Genomic DNA, 22,748 nt, shown 5'->3' with positions numbered 1-22,748 from the left:
AAGAACACCATCCACACAGGGAAGCATGGTGGTGGCAGCGTCATGCTGTGGGGATGTTTTTCATCGGCAGGGACTGGGAAAATGGTCAGAATTTAAGGAATGATGGATGGTGCTAAATACAGGGGAATTCTTGAAGGAAACCTGTTTCAGTCTTCCAGAGATTTGAGACTGGGATGGAGGTTCACCTTCCAGCAGGACAATGACCCTAAGCATACTGCTAAAGCAACACTCGAGTGGTTTAAGGGGAAACATTTAAATGTCTTGGAATGGCCTAGTCAAAGCCCAGACCTCAATCCAATTGAGAATATGTTGTATGACTTAAAGATTGCTGTACACCAGCGGAACCCATCCAACTTGAACAAGCTGGAGAAGTTTTGCCTTGAAGAATGAGCAAAAATCCCAGTGGCTAGATGTTCCAAGCTTATAGCTTATAGAGACATACCCCAAGCTGTAATTGCTGCAAAAGGTGGCTCTACAAAGTATTGACTTTAGGGGGGTGAATAGTTATCAAGTTTTCAGGTTTTTTAGGTTTTATTTCTTGTTTCTTCCACAAAAAAAATTATTTTGCATCTTCAAAGTGGTAGGCATGTTGTGTAAATCAAATGATACAAAACCCCCCCAAAATATATTTTAATTCCAGGTTGTAAGGTAAGAAAATAGGAAAAATGCCAAGGGGGATACTTTTGTAAGCCACTGTAGAATAAACAAATATGTCTGCTCATTTGCGCTCATTTAAAGTGCGCCAAATACAACAAAAAAATTCAATGATTGCCTGTAGAAGGCGCTCTACGAGTCGCTCATTGAACATCATTCAGCCCTCGGTCACAAAGTTAGAGAAAGTAGGCATGACCGTGATGGCGAGTAAACAATTAAAAGTACACTTCACCAACCAAGCACCCCTGAGGGATATCCTACGAAGCAAGCTAGATCTACTAAGGGTTTTCTAAAATTAACCAGCTTCAGTTAGCTTCACATTCCAGCGAAGGCTTCATCCATACTATGGCAGCGGACATTGTTCATCCGCCTGCCGCTAAATCTAGCAGGCTTGTAACTGCGTGAGCATGTCGCACATGGCTAGCCTAACTCTTCATTGAGACAATGCTGAAATACCAATCCATGGGCGAGTCAGTGCCACATTTTCGTTTGTGCCGAAATCAAAATGAAATAAAAGTTATCTTGCAAAATCAGCAGGCTATGTGAAATAGGCTTTTAGAACTGCAGTCTTTATTTTATTACTTATGGTTAATGGTGTCTTTGGTGTGCTTATTTACATTTACATTTTATCAATGCACAAGCACATTTTTTCACACTCCTATCAATATTATAATTAGTATTAAGTCATACAAAAGTGTTACATTGTGTGAAGTTTAAAATGCTAATTGCTAAATTAAATGTTATTTAATTAAACCATTGCTAAATGTGTAAAACAAATCAGTCATCTTCCTCAAATGAAGGGGCTGATGACACAATCTTTGCGAGAGGGATGGAATCTGATTTCATTGGTCCTCAACTATCATTTCATTCGGGTAAGTGGAGTTAGCCATGAGTTAACCTGCCAAGGAGAAGGTTAGTTCTGAAGGATTCTTTGCCATAGAAATGTACCTTGCTAAAAGGTTAACCATTTTTGAATGACCAAAGTTACCTCGCTAACTCCTAAAACCTGCTTCGTAGGATATACTCCTCTGGCCTCACCTGACTTAATGTTAGCTGGCTAGCTATCCAGCAAGGTAGTTAGCTTAGCTAGCTAGCTAGCGATCTGTGCAACTTATGTGCTAACATAAGACTGGCGCCAAAGTGAATAATCATCCTTGATACAAAAATAACACTGTACTGTCTGGGCCTATTACAGTGCCTTCAGAAAGTTTTCAAAGGTATCCTTGACTTAATCCACATTTTGTTGTGTTACAACCGGATCTCAAAATGGATTAAATTGATTTTTGTTCTCACCTATCTACACACAATACCGCATAATAAGTAAAAACATGTTTTGTTTTTTACAGCTGTGTCTTTTTGGGTCTCTAAGAGCTTTCCACATCTTGATTGTACATTATTTGTCCAATATTCTTAAAACATTTCTTCAAGCTGTCAAGTTGATTGTTGATCATTGCCAAACAGATATTTTCAAGTATTGCCATAGATTTTCAAACTGATTTAAGTTAAAACAGTAACTAGGTCACTCAGGAACATTCAATGTCATCTTGGCAAGCAAGTCCAGTGTAGATTTGGCCTGTTGTTTTATGTTATTGTCCTGCTGAAAGGTGAATTTGTATCCCAATTACTGGTAGAAAACAGACTGAACCAGGTTATCCTCTAGGATTTTGCCTGTGTTTATAGCTGTATTACGATTATTTTGATCATAAAAAAACTCCCTAGTCCTTGCCGATGACAAGCATACCCATTACATGATCCAGCCACCACCATGCTTGAAAATATGAAGAGTGGTACTCAGTGATGTGTTGTGTTGGATTTGCCACAAACATAACACTTTGTATTCAGGACAAAAACTGAATTTCTTTGTCAATTTTTTTGCAGTATTACTTAAGTGCCTTGTTGCAAACAGGATACATGTTTTTGGAATATTTTTATTCTGTACAAGCTTCCTTCTTTTCACTCTGTCAATTACGTTAGTATTGTGGAGTAACTAAAATATTGTTTTTCCATCCTCAGTTTTCTCATATCACAACCATTAAAACTCAGTAACTGTTTTAAAATCACCATTGACTCATGGATGGTGAAATCTCTGAGCAGTGTCCTTCTCCAGCAAATGAGTTAGGAAGGTCGCCTGTATCTTTGTGATTACTGGGTGTATTGATACACCACCCAAAGCCTCAATAATAACTTCACCAACCTCAAAGGGATATAGTCAGCTTCTGCTTTTTTAAAAACATTTTACACATCTACCAATCGGTGCCCTTTTTTGCAAGGCATTGAAAAAACAGCCTGTGAGGCAGATGTTATAGTGATGGACCAGCCTGGAGACAGATATAGTAATTGTGTGTATGTGTACTGCAAAGAGAAATTGATGATACAATTATTGTGGGGGCAGTCTTGTTAGACTTCAGTGTAGCTTTTGACATTATTGATCATAGTCTGCTGCTGGAAAAACGTATGTGGTATGGCTTTACACCCCCTGCTATAACGTGGATGAAGAGTTACTTGTCTAATAGAACACAGAGGGTGTTCTTTAATGGAAACCTATCAAATATTATCCAGTTAGAATCAGGAATTCCCCAGGGTAGCTGTTTAGGCCCCTTGCTTTTTTCAATGTTTACTAACAACATGCCACTGACTGAGTAAAGACAGAGTTTCTATGTATGCAGATGACTCAACACTATAAACGTCAGCTACTACAGTGACTGAAATGACTGCAACACTCAACAAAGAGCTGCAGTTAGTTTCAGAGTGGGTGGCAAGGAATAAGTTAGCCCTAAATATTTCTAAAACTAAAAGCATTGTATTTGGAACAAAACACGAACTAAACCCTAAACCTCAACTAAATCTTGTAATAAATAATGTGGAAATTGAGAAAGTTGAGATGACTGCTTGGAGAAACACTAGATAGTAAACTGTCATTGTTAAAACATATTGATGCAGTAGTAGCTAAGATGGGGAGAAGAATGTCTATAATAAAACGATGCTCTGCCTTCTTAACAACACTATCAACAAGGCAGGTCCTGCAGGCCCTAGTTTTGTCACACCTTGACTACTGTTCAGTCGTGTGGTCAGGTGCCACAAAAAAGGACTGAGGAAAATTGCAAATTGGCTCAGAACTGGGCAGCACGGCTGGCCCTTGGATGTACACAGAGAGCTAATATTAATAATATGCATGTCAATCTCTCCTGGCTGAAAGTGGAGGAGAGATTGACTTCATCACTACTTCTATTTATGAGACATGTTGAATGCACTGTGGTGTCTGTCTAAACTACTGGCACACAGCTCGGACACCCATGCATACCCCACAAGACATGCCATAAGAGGTCTCTTCACAGTCCCCAAGTCCAGAACAGACTATGGGAGGCACACAGTACTACATAGAGCCATGACTACATGGAACTCTATTCCACATCAAGTAACTGACGCAAGCAGTACAATTAGTTTTAAAAAACAGATTTAAAGAACACCTTATGGAACAGTGGGGACTGTGCAGCAACACAAACATTGGCACAGACACATGCATACACACACACGATAACATACGCAGTATACATACACATGGATTTAGTAATGTAGATATGTGGTAGTGGTGGAGTAGGGGCCTGAGGGCACACAGTGTGTTGTGAAATCTGTGAATGTATTGTAATGTTTTAAGATTGTATAAACTGCCTTAATTTCGCTGGACCCCAGGAAGAGTAGCAGCAGCTAATGGGAATCCATAATAAAAACAAATAGAAAAACTCAGTTTGACATGTCATGTAAACTGCCGTAGTGTATTTGTGAAATGGAAATCGTGAACAAAATATACCTCACCAGCCCGTGAGGCAGATTTAATAGTGATGGATGTACTCACAGGGCATCTGGAGGCAGTGCTGGAGGATAGAGAGCAGGTAAGGATAGGCGTCTGTGTGGTTCAACTTCTTCTTGATCAACTCAAACATCTGGCCAGCGCTCTTAGTGTCCACGTGGGTCTGTTGAATGAAAGGAAAACCTACAATCATTAAAACACCAAGTCAATCCATAATAATAAGCCTGAAATGAGGCATGGATGCAATTAGCAATCTTCAACACAAGCACTGGATGACCCAAGTTCGACATTCATAGATGGAGAACATTCCAATAAAGACACGTGAACTTTCCATGGGCCTAACGTAGAGGAGAACCTGTTCTAGGTTGCACATTAATACCAGTGCTCGGTTTGACAATACTTTTGAGTTCAATAAAACAATCTGAGCTTAATTATACAATGTATTGATGTCAATGGGGATGGTAAAACAGGTACTCACCAGGTCAAAACGCTTGGCAAGTTCCAAGTCATCCTCATTCCTCACCATCTCAAAGAAGTCCAAATGCCTGGAAATATAACACAGGCATGAAAGGGACAATGAGCTTGAGTGAGTCATTCCATCTCTGTCTGTAAATTACGAGCTGGATGCCAGCTTTGAATCTAACAACCTTACTGTAGGGACTAAGAAGCTTTCTAAGAGGCTCGGTGGTCATCTTGTCCCCTGCCTCACCTGTCCAGAATGGCATTATCGTGCCCTCTGAGCTTGTCAATCACGGGCTGGATCCCCAACATCAGGAACTCGTACCTAAGGTGGAGGCGGAACTCCAGGTTGTCCTGAAGATTGATGTACAGGGTATCAAACACAGCTGATGACAACAGCAGCAACACTGAATCATTCAGGCATACAGTAGCTTGATCTTGGACTTTTAATTAGCTTCATCAGTTGTTTATGTATGTAGGCTACTGTATGGCTCGGTCCCGTGTGGCTCAGTTGGTAGAGCATGGCGCTTGCAACGCCAGGGTTGTGGGTTCATTCCCCACGGGGGGACCAGGATGAATATGTATGAACTTTCCAATTTGTAAGTCGCTCTGGATAAGAGCGTCTGCTAAATGACTTAAATGTAAATGTAAATGCTACTGTGTCTGTGTACTATTGTAACGCAAGAATGAACTTGACTTACAGTGCATTCGGAAAGTATTTAGACCCCTTGACTTTTTCCACATTTGTTTTTCTTTACAGCCTTATTCTAAAATGGATTAAAACAAATGTTGTCCCTCATCAATCTACACACAATACCCCATAATGACAAAGCAAAAACAGGTTAAAAATGAAAACGTATTCAGACCCTTTCCTCAATACTTTGTAGAAGCACCTTTGGCAGCGATTACAGCCTCAAGTCTTCTTGGGTATGATGCTACAATCTTGGCACAGCTGTATTTGGGGAGTTTCTCTCATTCTTCTCTGCAGATCCTCTCAAGGTCAGGTTGGATGGAGAGCGTTGCGACACAGCAATTTCAGGTCTCTCAAGAGATGTTCGATCGGGTTCAGGTCCGGGCTCTGGCTGGGCCACTCAAGGACATTAAGAGAACTGTTCCGAAGCCAATCCTGTGTTGTCTTGGCTGTGTGCTTAGGGTTGTTGTCCTGTTGCAAGGTGAACCTTCGCCCCAGTCTGTGGTCCTGAGCACTCTGGAGCGGGTTTTCATCAAGGATCTCTCTGTACTTTGCTCTGTTCATCTTTGCCTCGATCCTGACTAGTGTCTCAGTCCATGCTGCTGAAAAACCTCCCCACAGCATGATGCTGCCACCACCATGCATCACCGTAGGGATGGTGCCAGGTTTCCTCCAGATGTGACACTTGGCATTCAGGCAAAAGAGTTCTATCTTGGTTTCATCTTGTTTCACATGGTCTGAGAGTCTTTAGGGGCCTTTTGGCAAACTCCAAGTGGGCAGCAGGTAGCCTAGTGGTTAGAGCACTGGACTAGTAACCGAATCTGTCGTTCTGCCCCTGAACAAGGCAGTTAACCCACTGTTCCTGGGCCGTCATTGAAAATAAGAATTTGTTCTTAACTGACTTGCCTAGTTAAATAAAGGTAAAAAAAATAATAATAATTGCCTTTTACTGAGGAGTGGCTTCTGTCTTGCCACTCTACCATAAAGGCCTGATTAGTGGAGTGCTGCAGAGCTGGTTGTCCTTCTGGAAGGTTCTCCCATCTCCACAGAGTAATTATAGAACTCTGTGAGAACTGTGAGAATGACCATTGGGTTCTTGGTAACCTCCCTGACCAAGACCCTTCTTGCTCAGTTTAGCCGGGCAACCAGCTCTAGGAAGAGTCTTGGTGGGTCCAAACTGTGTTCTTGGGGACCTTCAATGCTGCAGAAATGTTTTGGTACACTTCCCCAGATCTGTGCCTCGACAGAATCCCGTCTCGGAGCTCTACAGACAATTCCTTCGCCCTCATGGCAAAAATTTTGCTCTGACATGAACTGTCAACTGTGGGACCTTAAATAGACAGGTTTGTGCCTTTCCAAATAATGTCCAGTCAATTGAATTTACCACAGGTGAACTCCAATGAAGTTGCAGAAACATCTCAAGGATGATTAATGGATGCACCTGAGCTCAATTTCGAGTCTCATAGCAAAGGGTCTGAATACAGTATTTCTGTATATAACTTTTTTATACATTTGCAAAAATGTCCAAAAGCCTGTTTTCGCTTAGTCACTATGGGGTATTGTGTGTAGATTGCTGAGGATTTTTTATTTATTTAATCAATTTTAGAATAACGCTGTAACGTTGCAAAATGTGGAACAAGTCAAGGGGCCTGAATACTTTCCGAAGGCACTGTACAGCTGGAATCCTTAATGATGAAACAGTCATGATCATTTGCAATATTTCAACAACAAGAAGTTACTGCAAACGACACTGTTTTTTCCCCGCTCTGACATCATTGCACATGCGATGGAAGAGCACAATATGTACTGCAATTCAATTTACCATGCTAATACATTTTTTTACTAAATTACACTCCTCAACCTGCCAACCAAAAAGTAAAAACAGTGGTGGGGCGGCCAGTGACGACGTTTCCCCCTACTCCAGACTCCATCTTTAAGATGTATTCTTGACATATTCTGACTGTTTGACAAGGGACCAAGGTCATCCCAAATTCAACCATGAACAATGATGTAGCCTCTATCACTCAAATCTAATGTATTTCTAAGGGTGTATGCAGTCAAATTATTGGATGATATCTTGGTAGAACTGTAACTCTTTCTGCCATGAATCATCCAATAGAAAGTAGACCTAGCTGTGGGTGTGACAGGGGGTTAAAGAGTAACATGGCGATCATGACTGACCTCCCCAGCTCCGGCATTGAGCACAGCGTTGATAAAGGACATGATGGCTGTCTTCAGGTTGACCTCGTCTCTGTAGCGCCCCGTACTTCTGTCTAGCTCATTCAGTAACGTCTGCATGGGTTACAGGGACAGTTCTCAGTTAGGTGCATGGGTTGAACTGACAATTATTCAGTTAAATTCATTACAATACATAAACAACTCAGGGCTCCCGAGTGGTGCAGCAGTCTAAGGCACAGCTTCTCACTGCTAGAGGCGTCACTACAGACCCAGGTTCGATTCCCGGCGGTATAACAACCGGGCCGTGATTGGGAGTCCCATAGGGCGACGCACAATTGGCCCAGCGTCATCCGGGTTTGCCAGAGTAGGCCTTCATTGTAAATAAGAATTTGTTCTTAACTAACTTGTCTAGTTAAATAAAGGTTCAATTAAATAAATAAATAAATAAAACTATGAAATTGATCTGCAAAAGTTACAGTGGTGGGTAAACTACAGCCAATCAATCCCACCGGTCAATTAAATGTTATGGTTTTAAGGTCCAATTGAAATAAAATAATCAAATCAGCACTTAAAAATTTGCACTACCCGTCCTGATGTGGCCCTTGGGCCAAGAAGTTTGCCCACCCCTGGGTTACAGGGACAATTTCCTTGCAACTCTTCTAAACATGGTTAAAAATACATATTAACTCTTGGGGATGACCTAAAATGTGTGTGTCATTTACTTCTGATTAGCTTTAGGAGTACCCCTGCACTTGTTGGACTATACCTGGAAGCGGGTCCTCTCGGCAGCATACTTCTGGTAGTGGGCCATCGCCTGCAGCACCTTCTTGTGGCCATCGGGCACCAGGCACACTGCGCCCAGGATCTCCAGCACGGCCACTTTGGTCTTGACGTTGTCCTGCCGCAAGCTCTGGGAGATGGTATTGATGCTCTGCGGGTGGGCCAGCACGTGGGCTCGACCCTGTGAGTTGTTCATCAGAGCCTTTATGCAGCCGATGACCGAGGTGTGCACGCGGCTCTCCGATGTCTCGTAGTCCATGCTCCGCAGGAAATTGAGCAGGCAGGTGAGGCCGTCGAGCTCAATGAAGCGCGTCACAAACCTGGAAGGTGGAGGGGTGAGGCGTGAGGATGTATCAGTCAAAAAAGGTTGAAAGGTCAACAATGGAAGACAAAGATTAAACAAACACTGGAAACTATAGTCTGCTTCACAAATGGGAGGTTAAGTTGACTTTTATGAAATCTCATTCACCTTGACAAATATCTCTGTGTTTAACTGAAACCCAAAATATGTCTGGCCTAAGTTGTTTGTTTGAGGCTTTAGGATAACAAGAGTTCAAAAGGTGTAGTAAAATGTGTAAAAAGTTGTACCAAGCGTAAAACATGTCATGCACATCAGATTTACTGAACTGAACTGTACTGAATTGAAACATAGGTAAACCAAAGGGTCAGTGGTCGAGGAACTGCCACTGAAAATATACTGAACAAAAATATAAATGCAACAATTTCAAAGATTTTACTGAGTTACAGTTCATATAAGGATACCAATCAATTAAAATTAATTCCTCAGGCCCCAATCCTTGGATTTCACATGGGTGGGCCTGCGAGGGCATAGTCACACTCACTTGGGAGCCAGGCTCAGCCAATCACAATATGTTTTTCCCCCACAAAAAGGCCTTATTACAGACATAAATACTTTCAGTTTCATCAGCTGTCCGGGTGGCTGGTCTCAGACGATCCCGCAGGTGAAGAAACTTGATGTGGAGTTCCAGGCTGGCGTGGTTACACATGGTCTGCAGTTGTGAGGCCGATTGGATGTACTGACAAATTCTCTAAAACGACGTTGCGGCTTATGGTAGAGAAATGAACATTCAATTATCTTGCACCAGTTCTGGTGGACATTCTTGCAGTCAGCATGCCAATTGCACGCTCCCTCAAAACATCTGTAGCATTGTGTCGTGTGACAAAACTGCACATTTTAGAGTGGCATTTTATTGTCCTCAGCAGAAGGTCCACCTGTCTAATGATAATGCTGTTTAATCAGCTTCTTGATATGCCACACCTGTCAGGTGGATAGATTACCTTGGAAAAGGAGAAACGATAACTGTCAGGGATGTAAACAAATTTGTGCACAACATTTGAGAGAAAAAAGCTTTTTGTTTGTATGGAACATTTCTGGGATCTTTTCTTTCAGCTCATGAAACCAACACTTTATATGTTGTGCTTATATTTTTGTTCAGTATAGATATACATATAGGCACCCCTCGCTTCGCTACCTACCCCCATTAACCAGCTGTAGTAAGGGATCCCACATGAAACTGTAAACCATAAAACTCATACCACCCACATTCATCTTAGAACTTTCCTAAAGACAGACTTTATTAACAGGGCCAATGAAGGGTCAATCACCTCATTGACACCTTCCTCTTGCAAAACTGCAAGCCTATCTGATCACCTACAATACACAAACATGAAGGGCGTGACATCAAGTCAGCCATGTTGATGTTCCCCTCACACAGATTCTTTCCCTGATCAAGTTCATAAATCATGTAAATCGATCGAGTTCATAACAAACGTAAGTCTGTTTCTGTTCAGACAGACAAAGAGAGGGAGAAAGTGAAAGAGAAAGAGAGTGAGGGGGGGTAGGTCTTATTTATTAATCACTGATTTTTTTTTTTTTTAGAAAATGTAAGAAACATCAAACAGACAGAGCAAGAGAGAGAGCAATATTAAGAGAGAAAGAAGGGGGGAAAAAAGAAGCAGAGGGAGATTTACAGTCAGTCATTGTAACAGATTGTTTTGACACTGTCAGACGAGCTGAGTCCAAGTTCCATCCCCACCCACCGCTTTCTTGGCAAGAGCGGGAGTGGAAAAAACACACCCCATCCTTCAAAGCGCATAAATCACCCCGTTATTATCCTATACATCTGAAGCCAGGCTACCCTGCCGCTAACTCAATCCCAGATTTCGAGAGTGCACGCGGTTCACCTGGCAATGCTCTTGCAACCCTCAGATCCCCAGCAACACATGGGTAAGGTCATAAATACCGTACACCAGTGTTGGGTTCGAGACCAGCTAAAGCGAGACTGATTCAAGACCAAGACCAGTGCAAATTGAGTCCGAGTCAAGACCAAGACCGGGTGCACACACCTCAAAGGCCGAGTGCGCATACACATACAGCACATTCACATAGACGTGCACACACACAGGTAAAACAGACTCCCTCGACATGCAATGTGCTTCTAATTTCAGCACTAACATTACTCTTTGTCACATTGCAAACTGAAGTTGATCTCTCTACCTAAAGGTGTAACATCGCCCGCTCACTGTTGGCAGATGTTATTACGAAGGTGGGTGTCTAGGTGTCACACGTGGCTACTCACAGCTATGCTCTGTCACACACAAGAGCGCGTACGCAGACAAGCATGCATATACACGTACACACACAGGCGCGCACACATACACACTCTTTGCGCTCCATGAATTCCTGCTCCTTACAAAGGACATCCAACGATGCCTAATTCTCAACAGTGGAAACAGTCCCCCCTCTACATACCAACATCATCCAACCATTCACAAATGTTCTCATTCCCTCTTTCTTTATCTCTCCTCCTTTTCATTCTCTCTACTTTCTCTCCTCTTTTAGGTCAAAATAGTTAATCTTAACAAAGGAAATAGAGGAACTAACAGTACAGATTGAAAGCAATAAAAACTGTAAAAGAGGCACAGAATAAGAAATGGAGGAACTTATTAAAGAAAGATCAAGTGTAATATATTATACAAAATAAAGTGAACTGGACGGAATATGTAAGCAAACTGGAAAGAATATGTAGAAATAATTTACAGAAACGTGTTACAAATGACAGAGTCATCCATGATTGAACAAACAATATTTTGAAAAAGGAAGCAAAGTACTTTAAGCATATGTTTTCATTTGTCTTCTCCATCTCCACTAACTGAAGTTAATTTTAAGGATTTGTTTTCTATTAATAGTGTAAAATAAACAGCTCTACGGTCAGACTCATGTGAAGGCCTAATTACAGAGGAGGGACTTCTAGATGCAACTTAAAGCCTTCAAGTCCGGGAAAACTCCAGGGCTGGATGGTATATCAGTTGAGGTACAGTGCATTCAGAAAGTATTCAGACCCCTTGACTTTTCCACATCTTGCTACGTTACAGCTTTATTCTAAAACCGACTAAATCGTTTTTCCCCCTCATAAATCTACACACAATACCCCATAATGACAAAGCAAAAACGTTTTTTTAGAAATGTTTCCAAATGTATAAAAAAAAACTGAAATATCACATTTACATACACTACCATTCAAAAGTTTGGGATCACTTAGAAATGTCCTTGTTTTTGAAAGTCCATTAAAATAACATCAGATTGATCAGAAATAGAGTGTAGACATTGTTAATGTTGTAAATGATTTTCTTTGGAAGATCTACATAGGTGTGCAGAGGCCCATTATCAGTAAACATCACTGCTGTGTTCCAATGGCACATTGTGTTAGCTAATCCAAGTTTATCATTTTAAAAGGCTAATTGATCATTAGAAAACCCTTTTGCAATTATGTTAGCACAGCTGAAAACTGTCGTTCTGATTAAAGGCAGAGTTCCTCTGTCCAGTGTCTGTGTTCTTTTGCCCATCTTAATATTTTATTTTTATTGGCCAGTCTGAGATATGGCTTTTTCTTTGCAACTCTGCCAGCGTCATGGAGTCGCTTCTTCACTGTTGACGTTGAGACTGGTGTTATGCGGGTACTATTTAATGAAGCTGCCAGTTGAGGACTTGTGAGGCATTTGTTTCTCAAACTAGACACTCTAATGTGCTTGTCCTCTTGCTCAGTTGTGCACCGGGGCCTCCCACTCCTATTTATATTCTGGTTAGAGCCAGTTTGCGGTGTTCTGTGAAGGGAGTAGTACACAGCGTTGTACCAGATCTTCAGTTTCTTGGATATTTCTGACATGGAATACCCTTCATTTCTCAGAACAAGACTAGACTGACGAGTTTCAGAAGAAAGATCTTTGTTTCTGGCCATTTTGAGCCTGTAATCGAACCCACAAATGCTGATGCTCCAGATACTCAACTAGTCTAAAGAAGACCAGTTTTATTGCTTCTTTAACCTATTTAATCCCATCGGTCACAAAAGTGACCGTAAAAAACATTTCCAGTTATAAGGCTCTAAACACGTTACTGAATGATGTATCAATGTATTTCCAGCAAATATTGAAATAATAAAGGGTCTCAATGAAAGATGTGCAGTGTCACATGTTTAGTGTAAATTGTCACATGACCAGAGCTGTTTACTTCCTGGTTGCACCATGAGAAGAGGATGGCTGCATCAAAGCTCCCAAACAAAAGGTTAGTAAAGTATGTTAACATAAAGTTAGGACAAAGATTTTTGGTACACATCATCTTTAAGGTGTCTAGTATTGATATATGCATTTGCAATTACTCAACTTTGTTCAGTGTGGTCATAGAATGTGTAAACATGTTGACGGCAACAATAGTGACCGGCGGGATAACACAGTGCATCTAGGTATTCACATACTTATACATAGTTCTTGTTCTAACTTTCTACTCTGTTCTTTCTTTTAGTTTCACTTTGAGTCAAGTTCTGGATATGTTGGATCTAGGTGACCACCCAGACAAGCCATGCAACATTGTAGTTATCCCTCAAAATGAGAAAGATGCTGTCCTCAGTGATTGTGATAGTGATGGGTCAGATATGGACTATGAGGGGGAGACAGGCCATTTGCCAGCCAGGCTGTTGAATACATATGCTGAACCTATGCAAACAGATCATGACAGGAACAACGTTATCAGTGATGATGACCTACCCCTCACAACCCCCACTCCCCCATCCACCACAACCCCCCCTCCCCCACCACCCTCCACCGTTGATAATGAAGAGCCAACGGCCTCTACTCGCCAGAGGGTCCAGTCAGAAGAGCCAAGGGCAAAGCTGCAGGTCGTCAAAAATAAGGATCGAGTGTTCAAACGATCGAAGAGGCCTGCCACCGCTGTGATTCCAAAACACATTGTATACAGCCCAAATGCTGCAGAATGTGTAAAACAAAGCTGTCCCAACCCAATGGATGTTTTCCTACTAATGTATCCACCCACCCTAAGAGAGATCACCATTGAAATGTCCAACCTCTACTCCACCCAGACCAAGGACAAGCAACTGTATCTGAGTATGGATGAGCTCCTTACATTCTATGGGATCCTTATCACATCTGGGTACAGCTCTGTTCCAAGAAGACACATGTACTGGTCACTTGACAGTGATGTACACAATGAAAGCATTTCAGATTCAATGCGGAGAAATCGCTTTGATGAAATAATGGCCTCAGTTCATGTGGTTGACAACACAAAGATCACTGACGACCCATTTTTTAAGGTTAGGCCCATCTTCTCTGAGCTCAATCAGTCATACAAAGTCATGCCATTTCAGGAATGGCTGTCAGTGGATGAGAGCATGATCCGATACTATGGCCGACATGGATGTAAGCAATTCATTAGAGGTAAACCAATCCGTTTTGGTTACAAGCTATGGAGCCTTGCCTCATCCAGTGGTTACATGTATCACATGGAGCCATATGGTGGATCCCACACACTCCTCCCTGAGACTGGGCTGGGTCAGGGACCCAGTGTCGTTCTCGGTCTTGCAGAGCAATCTCAGGTGCCTCAAGGTTGCAAGTTCCTTCATGACAACCTCTTCACTTCGCTTGCACTCCTCGATGAAATGACAAAAAGAGGATATGGGAGCTCTGGAACGATGAGGCAGAATCGTCTGTTTGATGTCCCATTCAAGCCACAGAAGGACTTCATGAAGTTACCCCGGGGAACCTCTGAGGTTCTGACCCAAGGAGACAAGTTGCTGGTCCGTTGGAAAGACAATAACATTGTCACAGTGGCAACAAACATGGAGGAGAAATACAGTGAGACCTCTGTCAAAAGATGGAACAAGGAGCGACGTGCCTTTGACAAAGTCCCACAACCAAAATGCATCAACCGATACAATGAGCACATGGGTGGTGTTGACCTTCATGACCTACAGGTTTCAAGATACCATATCTCGATCAGGTCTAAGAAGTGGTGGTGGCCCATCTTTGCATGGTCTCTCAACAGTGCACTCGTAAACAGCCATTTATTTTACAGAGACGTTATGGGAGGGACCATCGACCTGCTCACCTTCTCACGGATAGTGGCACAGTCTCTTATGCAAAAGTTTGGCACGAAACCACTGAGCCAAGGAAGGAGATCTTTACTGGCTGCTACTGTTGAAGATCAGGCAAGATTTGACAAAGCTTCTCACTGGCCAATCAACACGATGCACCGGTTCCAGAGATGTCGTCATTGTGACAAACGCACTACCTATGCATGTGAGAAATGCAAAGCGCCACTGCACATTGAGTGCTTCAAGATATACCATGGACAGTAGAAAAGGAGATAAGAGTGAATGAAAAAGCCAATAAAAGAAAAATAGAAAAGTCGATAAAGGGTGATGAGAAGCAGTACAACGGACTCTAGGAAGAAAAGAAAAGTAGACGAAAAAGACAACCAAAATGACTGAAATGTTTTTGGGAAAAAAGGTCAATTAGGTCTGACTGATCACAGTTCAAAATAGTGATGCACAAACTAATCGTGCACTTGGTTCTGAAGCCTACCTCTATGATATATATTATTTTGTTCTGTGTAGGCCTCTACTTGAATGCATATTCTACAGGCTACCTCTATCCTAAATGTTACCTGTATGTTCAATGTGAATGAATCACACGACTGCTATACAGTTGTTAGTGAATGTTGCACTAAAATGTCACAATGACAATGTTACAATGAGTATTGCACTAAAGTACAAGTTCAAATGTTACAATAAAGTTACAATGTTAATGTTTCAATACATGTTACAATAAAGTAACAATGTTACAATGTATGTTACAATAAAGTAACAATGTTGAAATACGTCGATGGTTGTTGATTTTTGTCTTTGCTCTCAGTATTCGTATCGGTGTTGTATAAGGGTTTTTGTTATGTAAAATAGTCACACTAGAATGTGATGGGGCATTTTAGTAGCAATGCTGGGGACTGGCAGTGACAGTTTTACATGTGTTAATAACTGGGCCGGGTTATAAAGAATTTTGATGACTGCATAGGAGAAATATGTTAATTCAGTATATACATCACATTCTCCCACCGGTCACAATTGTGACCGACCATAAAACACACTTTTTCACCTACTTTTCCATGAAAATTTAAAAAAATGATGATCGATTATTTCAAAAGGTTACTAATGACACATGATTTAGATATTTTCATGTATGGGAAAAATTCGGGATTAAATGGGTTAATTAGCTGTGCTAACATAATTGCAAAAGGGTTTTCTAATGATCAATTAGCCTTTTAAAACGATAAACTTAGATTAGCTAACACAAAGTGCCATTGGATCACAGGAGTGATGGTTGCTGATAATGGGCCTCTGTACGCCTATGTAGATATTCCATAAAAATCTGCCGTTTCCAGCTACAATAGCCATTTACAGCATTAACAATGTTATTTTAATGGACTTTTTTTTTTGCTTTTCTTTCAAAAACAAGGACATTTCTAAGTGGTCCCAAACTTTTGAATGGTAGTGTATACTGAGATCATGTGACAGATCATGTGACACTTAGATTGCACGCAGGTGGACTTTATTTAACTAATTATGTGACTTCTGAAGGTAATTGGTTGCACCAGATCTTATTTAGGGGCTTCATAGCAAAGGGGGTGAATACATATGCATGCACCACTTTTTCGTTTGATTTCTTTTTTTACATTTCTTTAAACAAGTAATTTTTTTCATTTCACTTCACCAATTTGGACTATTTTGTCTATGTCTATTACATGAATTCCAAATAAAAATCCATTTACATTACAGGTTAAAATGCAACAAAATAGGAAAAACGCCAAGGGGGATGAATACTTTTGCAAGGCACTGTATATACAGTGGGGAGAACACTGTATATACAGTGGGGAATACACTGCCGATTTTGCAGGTTTTCCTACTTACAAAGCATGTAGAGGTCTGTCGTTTTTATCATAGGTACACTTCAACTGTGAGAGACGGAATCTAAAACAAAAATCCAGAAAATCACATTGTATGATTTTTAAGTAATTAATTTGCATTTTATTGCATGACATAAGTATTTGATCACCTACCAACCAGTAAGAATTCCGGCTCTCACAGACCTGTTAGTTTTTCTTTAAGAAGCCCTCCTGTTCTCTACTCATTACCTGTATTAACTGCACCTGTTTGAACTCGTTACCTGTATAAAAGACACCTGTCCACACACTCAATCAAACAGACTCCAACCTCTCCACAATGGCCAAGACCAGAGAGCTGTGTAAGGACATCAGGGATAAATTGTAGACCTGTACAAGGCTGGGATGGGCTACAGGACAATAGCCAAGCAGCTTGGTGAGAAGGCAACAACTGTTGGCACAATTATTAGAAAATGGAAGAAGTTCAAGATGACGGTCAATCACCCTCGGTCTGGGGCTCCATGCAAGATCTCACCTCGTGGGGCATCAATGATCATGAGGAATGTGAGGGATCAGCCCAGAACTACACGGCAGGACCTGGTCAATGACCTGAAGAGAGCTGGGACCACAGTCTCAAAGAAAACCATTAGTAACACACTACGCCGTCATGGATTAAAATCCTGCAGCGCACGCAAGGTCCCCCTGCTCAAGCCAGCGCATGTCCAGGCCCGTCTGAAGTTTGCCAATGACCATCTGGATGATCCAGAGGAGGAATGGGAGAAGGTCATGTGGTCTGATGAGACAAAAATAGAGCTTTTTGCTCTAAACTCCACTCGCCGTGTTTGGAGGAATAGAAGGATGAGTACAACCCCAAGAACACCATCCCAACCGTGAAGCATGGAGGTGGAAACATCATTCTTTGGGGATGAATTTCTGCAAAGGGGACAGGACGACTGCACCGTATTGAGGGGAGGATGGATGGGGCCATGTATCGCGAGATCTTGACCAACAACCTCCTTCCCTCAGTAAGAGCATTGAAGATGGGTCGTGGCTGGGTCTTCCAGCATGACAACGACCCGAAACACACAGCCAGGGCAACTAAGGAGTGGCTCCGTAAGAAGCATCTCAAGGTCCTGGAGTGGCCTAGCCAGTCTCCAGACCTGAACCCAATAGAAAATCTTTGGAGGGAGCCGAAAGTCCGTATTGGCCAGCGACAGCCCCGAAACCTGAAGGATCTGGAGAAGGTCTGTATGGAGGAGTGGGCCAAAATCCCTGCTGCAGTGTGTGCAAACCTGGTCAAGAACTACAGTATGATCTCTGTAATTGCAAACTAAGGTTTCTGTACCAAATATTCAGTTCTGCTTTTCTGATGTATCAAATACTTATGTCATGCAATAAAATGCAAATTAATTACTTAAAAATCATACAATGTGATTTTCTGGATTTTTGTTTTAGATTCCTTCTCTCACAGTTGAAGTGTACCTATGATAAAAATTACAGACCTCTACATGCTTTGTAAGTAGGAAAACCTGCAAAATTGTCAGTGTATCAAATACTTGTTCTCCCCACTGTATATATATATATACAATTCCTAATGAAATATGTGTATGAACAGCAAACAAGGCACTCGAAAGCCACAACATGTCAAAGTCAACATATAATATACATTGGGCTCCCGACTGGCGCAATGGTCTAACACACTGCAGTAACTGGTTCGAATCCAGGCTGCATCGCATCCAGCCGTGATTGAGAGTCCCATAGGGCGGCGCACAATCGGCCCAGCGTCGTCCAGGTTTGGCCGGGATAGGCGTCATTGTAAATAAGAATTTATACTGACTTGCCTTGTTAAATAAAGGTTAATAATAAAAAATGTAAAAAGAATAGTGTTCCTCCTACTCTATATAATATATGTTTATAGATGTGTTGTTTATTTGATGTTTTGCTAAAATAAAGGTTCCAATAAAATAAGTAATAAACTTGAGTTCTTACTGATTTAAAAATAATCTTCAATAGTGGTAAAGACTGACTTCAAAGAGACCACATTCAAGTCCTCCATCCCCCACTTAGTCTGACTGCTGCTCTCTCTCTGGCTCCACAACAAACTCCCGCCCGGCCATCTAGAGGTGTGAATACCCAGCCAGCCTACAAGTAGAGGATGGTAAGTGCTTTACAGCAGAAAGAGACTTAGGACTTGGGACCAGCAGCACAATCTTGTGTAGAGGGTGTTCTAAATACTGTAATTGTATATAGTGTGTACATTTCTTTACTTATTTTTTACTTTCTGTGTGGTTTGTGGTGTGTTCACTTACGACATTAGATCAGCGTTGGCTGCTAACTTGGCCCATATCTTAAATATTTAACTTCTGTGTTTGGAGACAATGTATCAGCATTCTTGTTGCATCTCCTGTTAATACATTTTATGTAGGGAAGCTAATGATCCATCATGTATGACATTCCTGGGCGTGTGTAAACTTGTATTTTTTATTAGCATAGCATTTCTATATGTTTTCTATAGTTATGTTCTTGAAAACGTATACATTTACCAATTCGGCCACTTGGGTCCATTTGGGAAAATCGTGAGGGACACCTGGGTGACTTCATACTAAATGTCATGTAGCTTGCTCTTTTTTATTTCACCTTTATTTAACCAGGTAAGTTCTCATTTAAAACTGCGACCTGACCAAGATAAAGCAAAGCAGTGCGACAAAAAATAACACAGAGTTACACGTACAGTCAATAACACAAAAGAAAAGAAAAATATAAAAATCTATGTACAGTGCGTGCAAATGTAGAAGAGTAGGGAGGTAGGCAATAAATAGGCCCTAGAGGCGAAAATAATTACAATTTAGCATTAATATTGGATTGCAGATGATGATGTGCAAGTAAAGATACCGGGGTGCAAAAGAGCAAGAGGGTAAGTAATAATATGGGGATGAGGTAGTTGGGTGTGCTATTTACAGATTGGCTGTGTACAGGCACAGTGATCGGTAAACTGCTCTGACAACTGATGTTTAAAGTTAGAGACGGACATATAAGTCTCCAACTTCAGAGATTTTTGCAATTAGTTCCAGTCATTGGCAGCAGAGAACTGGAAGGAAAGGTGGCCAAAGAAAATGTTGGCTTTGGGGATTACCAGTGCAATATACCTGCTGGAGCGCGTGCTACGGGTGGGTGTTGCTATGGTGACCAGTGAACTGAGATAAGGCAGGGCTTTACCTAAGACTTATAGATGACCTGAAACCAGTGGGTTTGGCGACGGATATGTAGTGAGGGCCAGCCAACGAGAGCATTCAGGTCGCGGTGGTGGGTAGTATATGGGGCTTTGTTGATAAAACGGATGGCACTGTGACTACAATCAGTTTGCTGAGTAGAGGGTTGGGGGCTATTTTGTAAATGACATCGCCGAAGTCAAGGATCGGTAGGATAGTCAGTTTTACGAGGGTAAGTTTGGCGGCATGAGTGAAGGAGGCTTTGTTGCGTAATAGGAAGCCGATTCTAGATTTAATTTTGGATTGGAGATGCTTAAAGTGAGTCTGGAAGGAGACTAACCAGACACCTAGGTATTTGTATTCAGACCCTTTGCTTATTAGACTCAAAATTGAGACCTGGTGCATCCTGTTTCCATTGATCATGCTTGAGATGTTTCTACAACTTGATTGGAGTCCACCTGTGGTAAATTCAATTGATTGGACATGATTCGGAAAGGCAAACACCTGTCTATATAAGGTCCCACAGTTGACAGTGCATGTCAGAGCAAAAACCAAGCCATGATGTTGAAGGAATCGTCCATAGAGCTCAGAGAAAGGATTGTGTTGAGGCACAGATCTGGGGAAGGGTACAAAAAAATGTCTACAGCATTGAACGTCCCCAGGAACACATTAGCCTCCATTATCTTTAAATGGAAAAAGGTTGGAAACACCAATACTTTTCCTAGAGCTAGCTGCCCGGCCAAACTGAGCAATCGGGGGAGAAGGGCCTTGGTCAGGGAGGTGACCAAGAACCCAATGGTCACTCTGACAGAGCTCTATAATTACTCTGTGGAGATGGGAGAACCTTCCAGAAGGACAACCATTTCTGCTGCACTCCACTAATTAGGCCTTTATGTTAGAGTGGCCAAACAGAGGCCACTCTTCAGCAAAAGGCACATGACAATCTGCTTGGAGTTTGCCAAAAGGCACCTAAAGGACTCTCAGACCATGAGAAACAAGATTCTCTGGTCTGATGAAACCAAGATTGAAATCTTTGGCTTGAATGCCAAGAGTCACATCTGTAAAAAACCTGGCACCATCCCTACAGTGAAGCATGGTGGTGGCAGCATCATGCTGTGGGGATGTTATTCAGCGGCAGGGACTGGGAGACTAGTCAGGATCGAGGGAAAAATGAATGGAGCAAAGTACAGAGAGATCCTTGATGAAAACCTGCTCCAGAGCGCTCTGGGGGCGAAGGTTCACCTTCCAACAGGACAACGACCCTAAGCACACAGCCAAGAAAATGCAGGAGTGGCTTTGGTACAAGTCTCTGAATGTCCTTGACTGGCCTAGCCAGAGCTCAGACTTTAACCTGATCGAACATCTCTGGAGAGATCTGAAAATAGCTGTACAGCAACGCTCCCCATCCAACCTGACAGAGCGTGAGAGGATCTGCAGAGAAGAATGGGAGAAACTCCCCAAATACAGGTGTGCCAAGCTTATAGTGTCATACCCAAGAAGACCCGAGGCTGTAATCGCTGCCAAAGGTGCTTCAACAAAGTACTTAGTAAAGGGTCTGAATACTTATGTTAATGTGCTATTTCCATTTTAGAATTTTACTACATTTGCAAACATTTCTAAAAACCTCTTTTTGCTTTGTCATTATGGGGTATTGTGTGTAGATTGATGTGGGATTAAAAAAAATGTGGAAAAAGTCAAGCGGTCTAAATACTTTCTGAATACAATGTAGGTACTTTGGAGAGTAAGAGTGGAAAACAGAACAATGTACTCATTCCAACAGAATTGGTATTGTGAACGTTATAGAGTAGATCGATAATGTCATATAGCGAATGACAAGATTAATCAGGTAAATACGTTTTTCTGGTTGCACTAGAAATGAAACAAAGGGAATACAGCTAGCTTCTTGTAATGTCCAATTGTGAGGCTAAAACAATTTGTGGAAATTCATATTATAGGATATCTTAGCCTACATTTGTGCATTCCTCATCCTGCTCACAAATAACTTTCATACTTCTTGCCTCCTTAACATCCTCATAAGTATTAGCGCTGTGGTTCTGTTTTATGTTACTTTGCTCTACAAAATGAAAGACTACTAGCCAAAGGTGGTCAGGCGCAATAAGGCTTGCGCTAATCACCCTGTCCACTTCAACATGATACACATGCACACACACAAACCCAGACGTGACCCAGACACCGTGGTGCTCGTGGGAATCTGTCACTCCACACTTAAGGCTGACGCTGCACTGGCCCCTGGGAGAAAACTCAACACCCCCCATCTTGGTCCAGATCACTACATCACTTAACAGGCACAGACATGCTCCTGACGGTGGGAGATGTAATATTGGCTGGGCTGTCTAAACCTCCTCACGTGTTTCTTTGTGGTTGATCAATGAGATCTCAAAGCTGCTGCTGAATGTGTCAAACAGAGGAGAGGGGAATTGCCCTGCCTAATAAAGAGTGTGAAAGCTTTTCTGGTGATGAAAATGATCCCATATACAGTATACAGTGATCCCTCGCCACTTCGCGGTTCACTTATCGCGGATTCGCTATTTCGCGGATTTTCATAATGCATTTTTTTTTTTTTTTTGGTGCATTGTGCTCTGCATTCTGATTCGCTAAAAACTCACTCCCGCTTCTTGTATCAAAACATGCTACGAATTGTGCTATCATTTTGTCGTCTCGTGCAGTTATGTGTACGTACATAAAACAGCTTGGCAAATTTAC

At 41.8% G+C, this 22,748-nt stretch overlaps 1 protein-coding gene across 2 annotated transcripts in view; it reads right to left on the bottom strand.

Annotated features, from left to right (window-relative positions):
• Nucleotides 1-22,748, bottom strand: part of daam2 (dishevelled associated activator of morphogenesis 2) — a 238,821-nt gene that overhangs the window by 51,250 nt on the left and 164,823 nt on the right. For both annotated transcript variants that reach the window (XM_071381760.1, XM_071381761.1), the window contains exons 6-10: nt 8,557-8,890; nt 7,794-7,904; nt 5,172-5,275; nt 4,941-5,007; nt 4,508-4,625 (exon numbers count right to left, since the gene is read on the bottom strand). In XM_071381760.1, coding sequence (XP_071237861.1) covers nt 4,508-4,625; nt 4,941-5,007; nt 5,172-5,275; nt 7,794-7,904; nt 8,557-8,890 — 734 coding nt within the window. The remainder of the gene's footprint in view (nt 1-4,507; nt 4,626-4,940; nt 5,008-5,171; nt 5,276-7,793; nt 7,905-8,556; nt 8,891-22,748) is intronic.

This window comes from Salvelinus alpinus, chromosome 33, assembly GCF_045679555.1.
Source record: "Salvelinus alpinus chromosome 33, SLU_Salpinus.1, whole genome shotgun sequence".
Classification (NCBI taxonomy): domain Eukaryota; kingdom Metazoa; phylum Chordata; class Actinopteri; order Salmoniformes; family Salmonidae; genus Salvelinus; species Salvelinus alpinus.
Note: the sequence above shows the minus strand (reverse complement) of the source record. Positions and strands in the feature narration are given on the sequence as shown.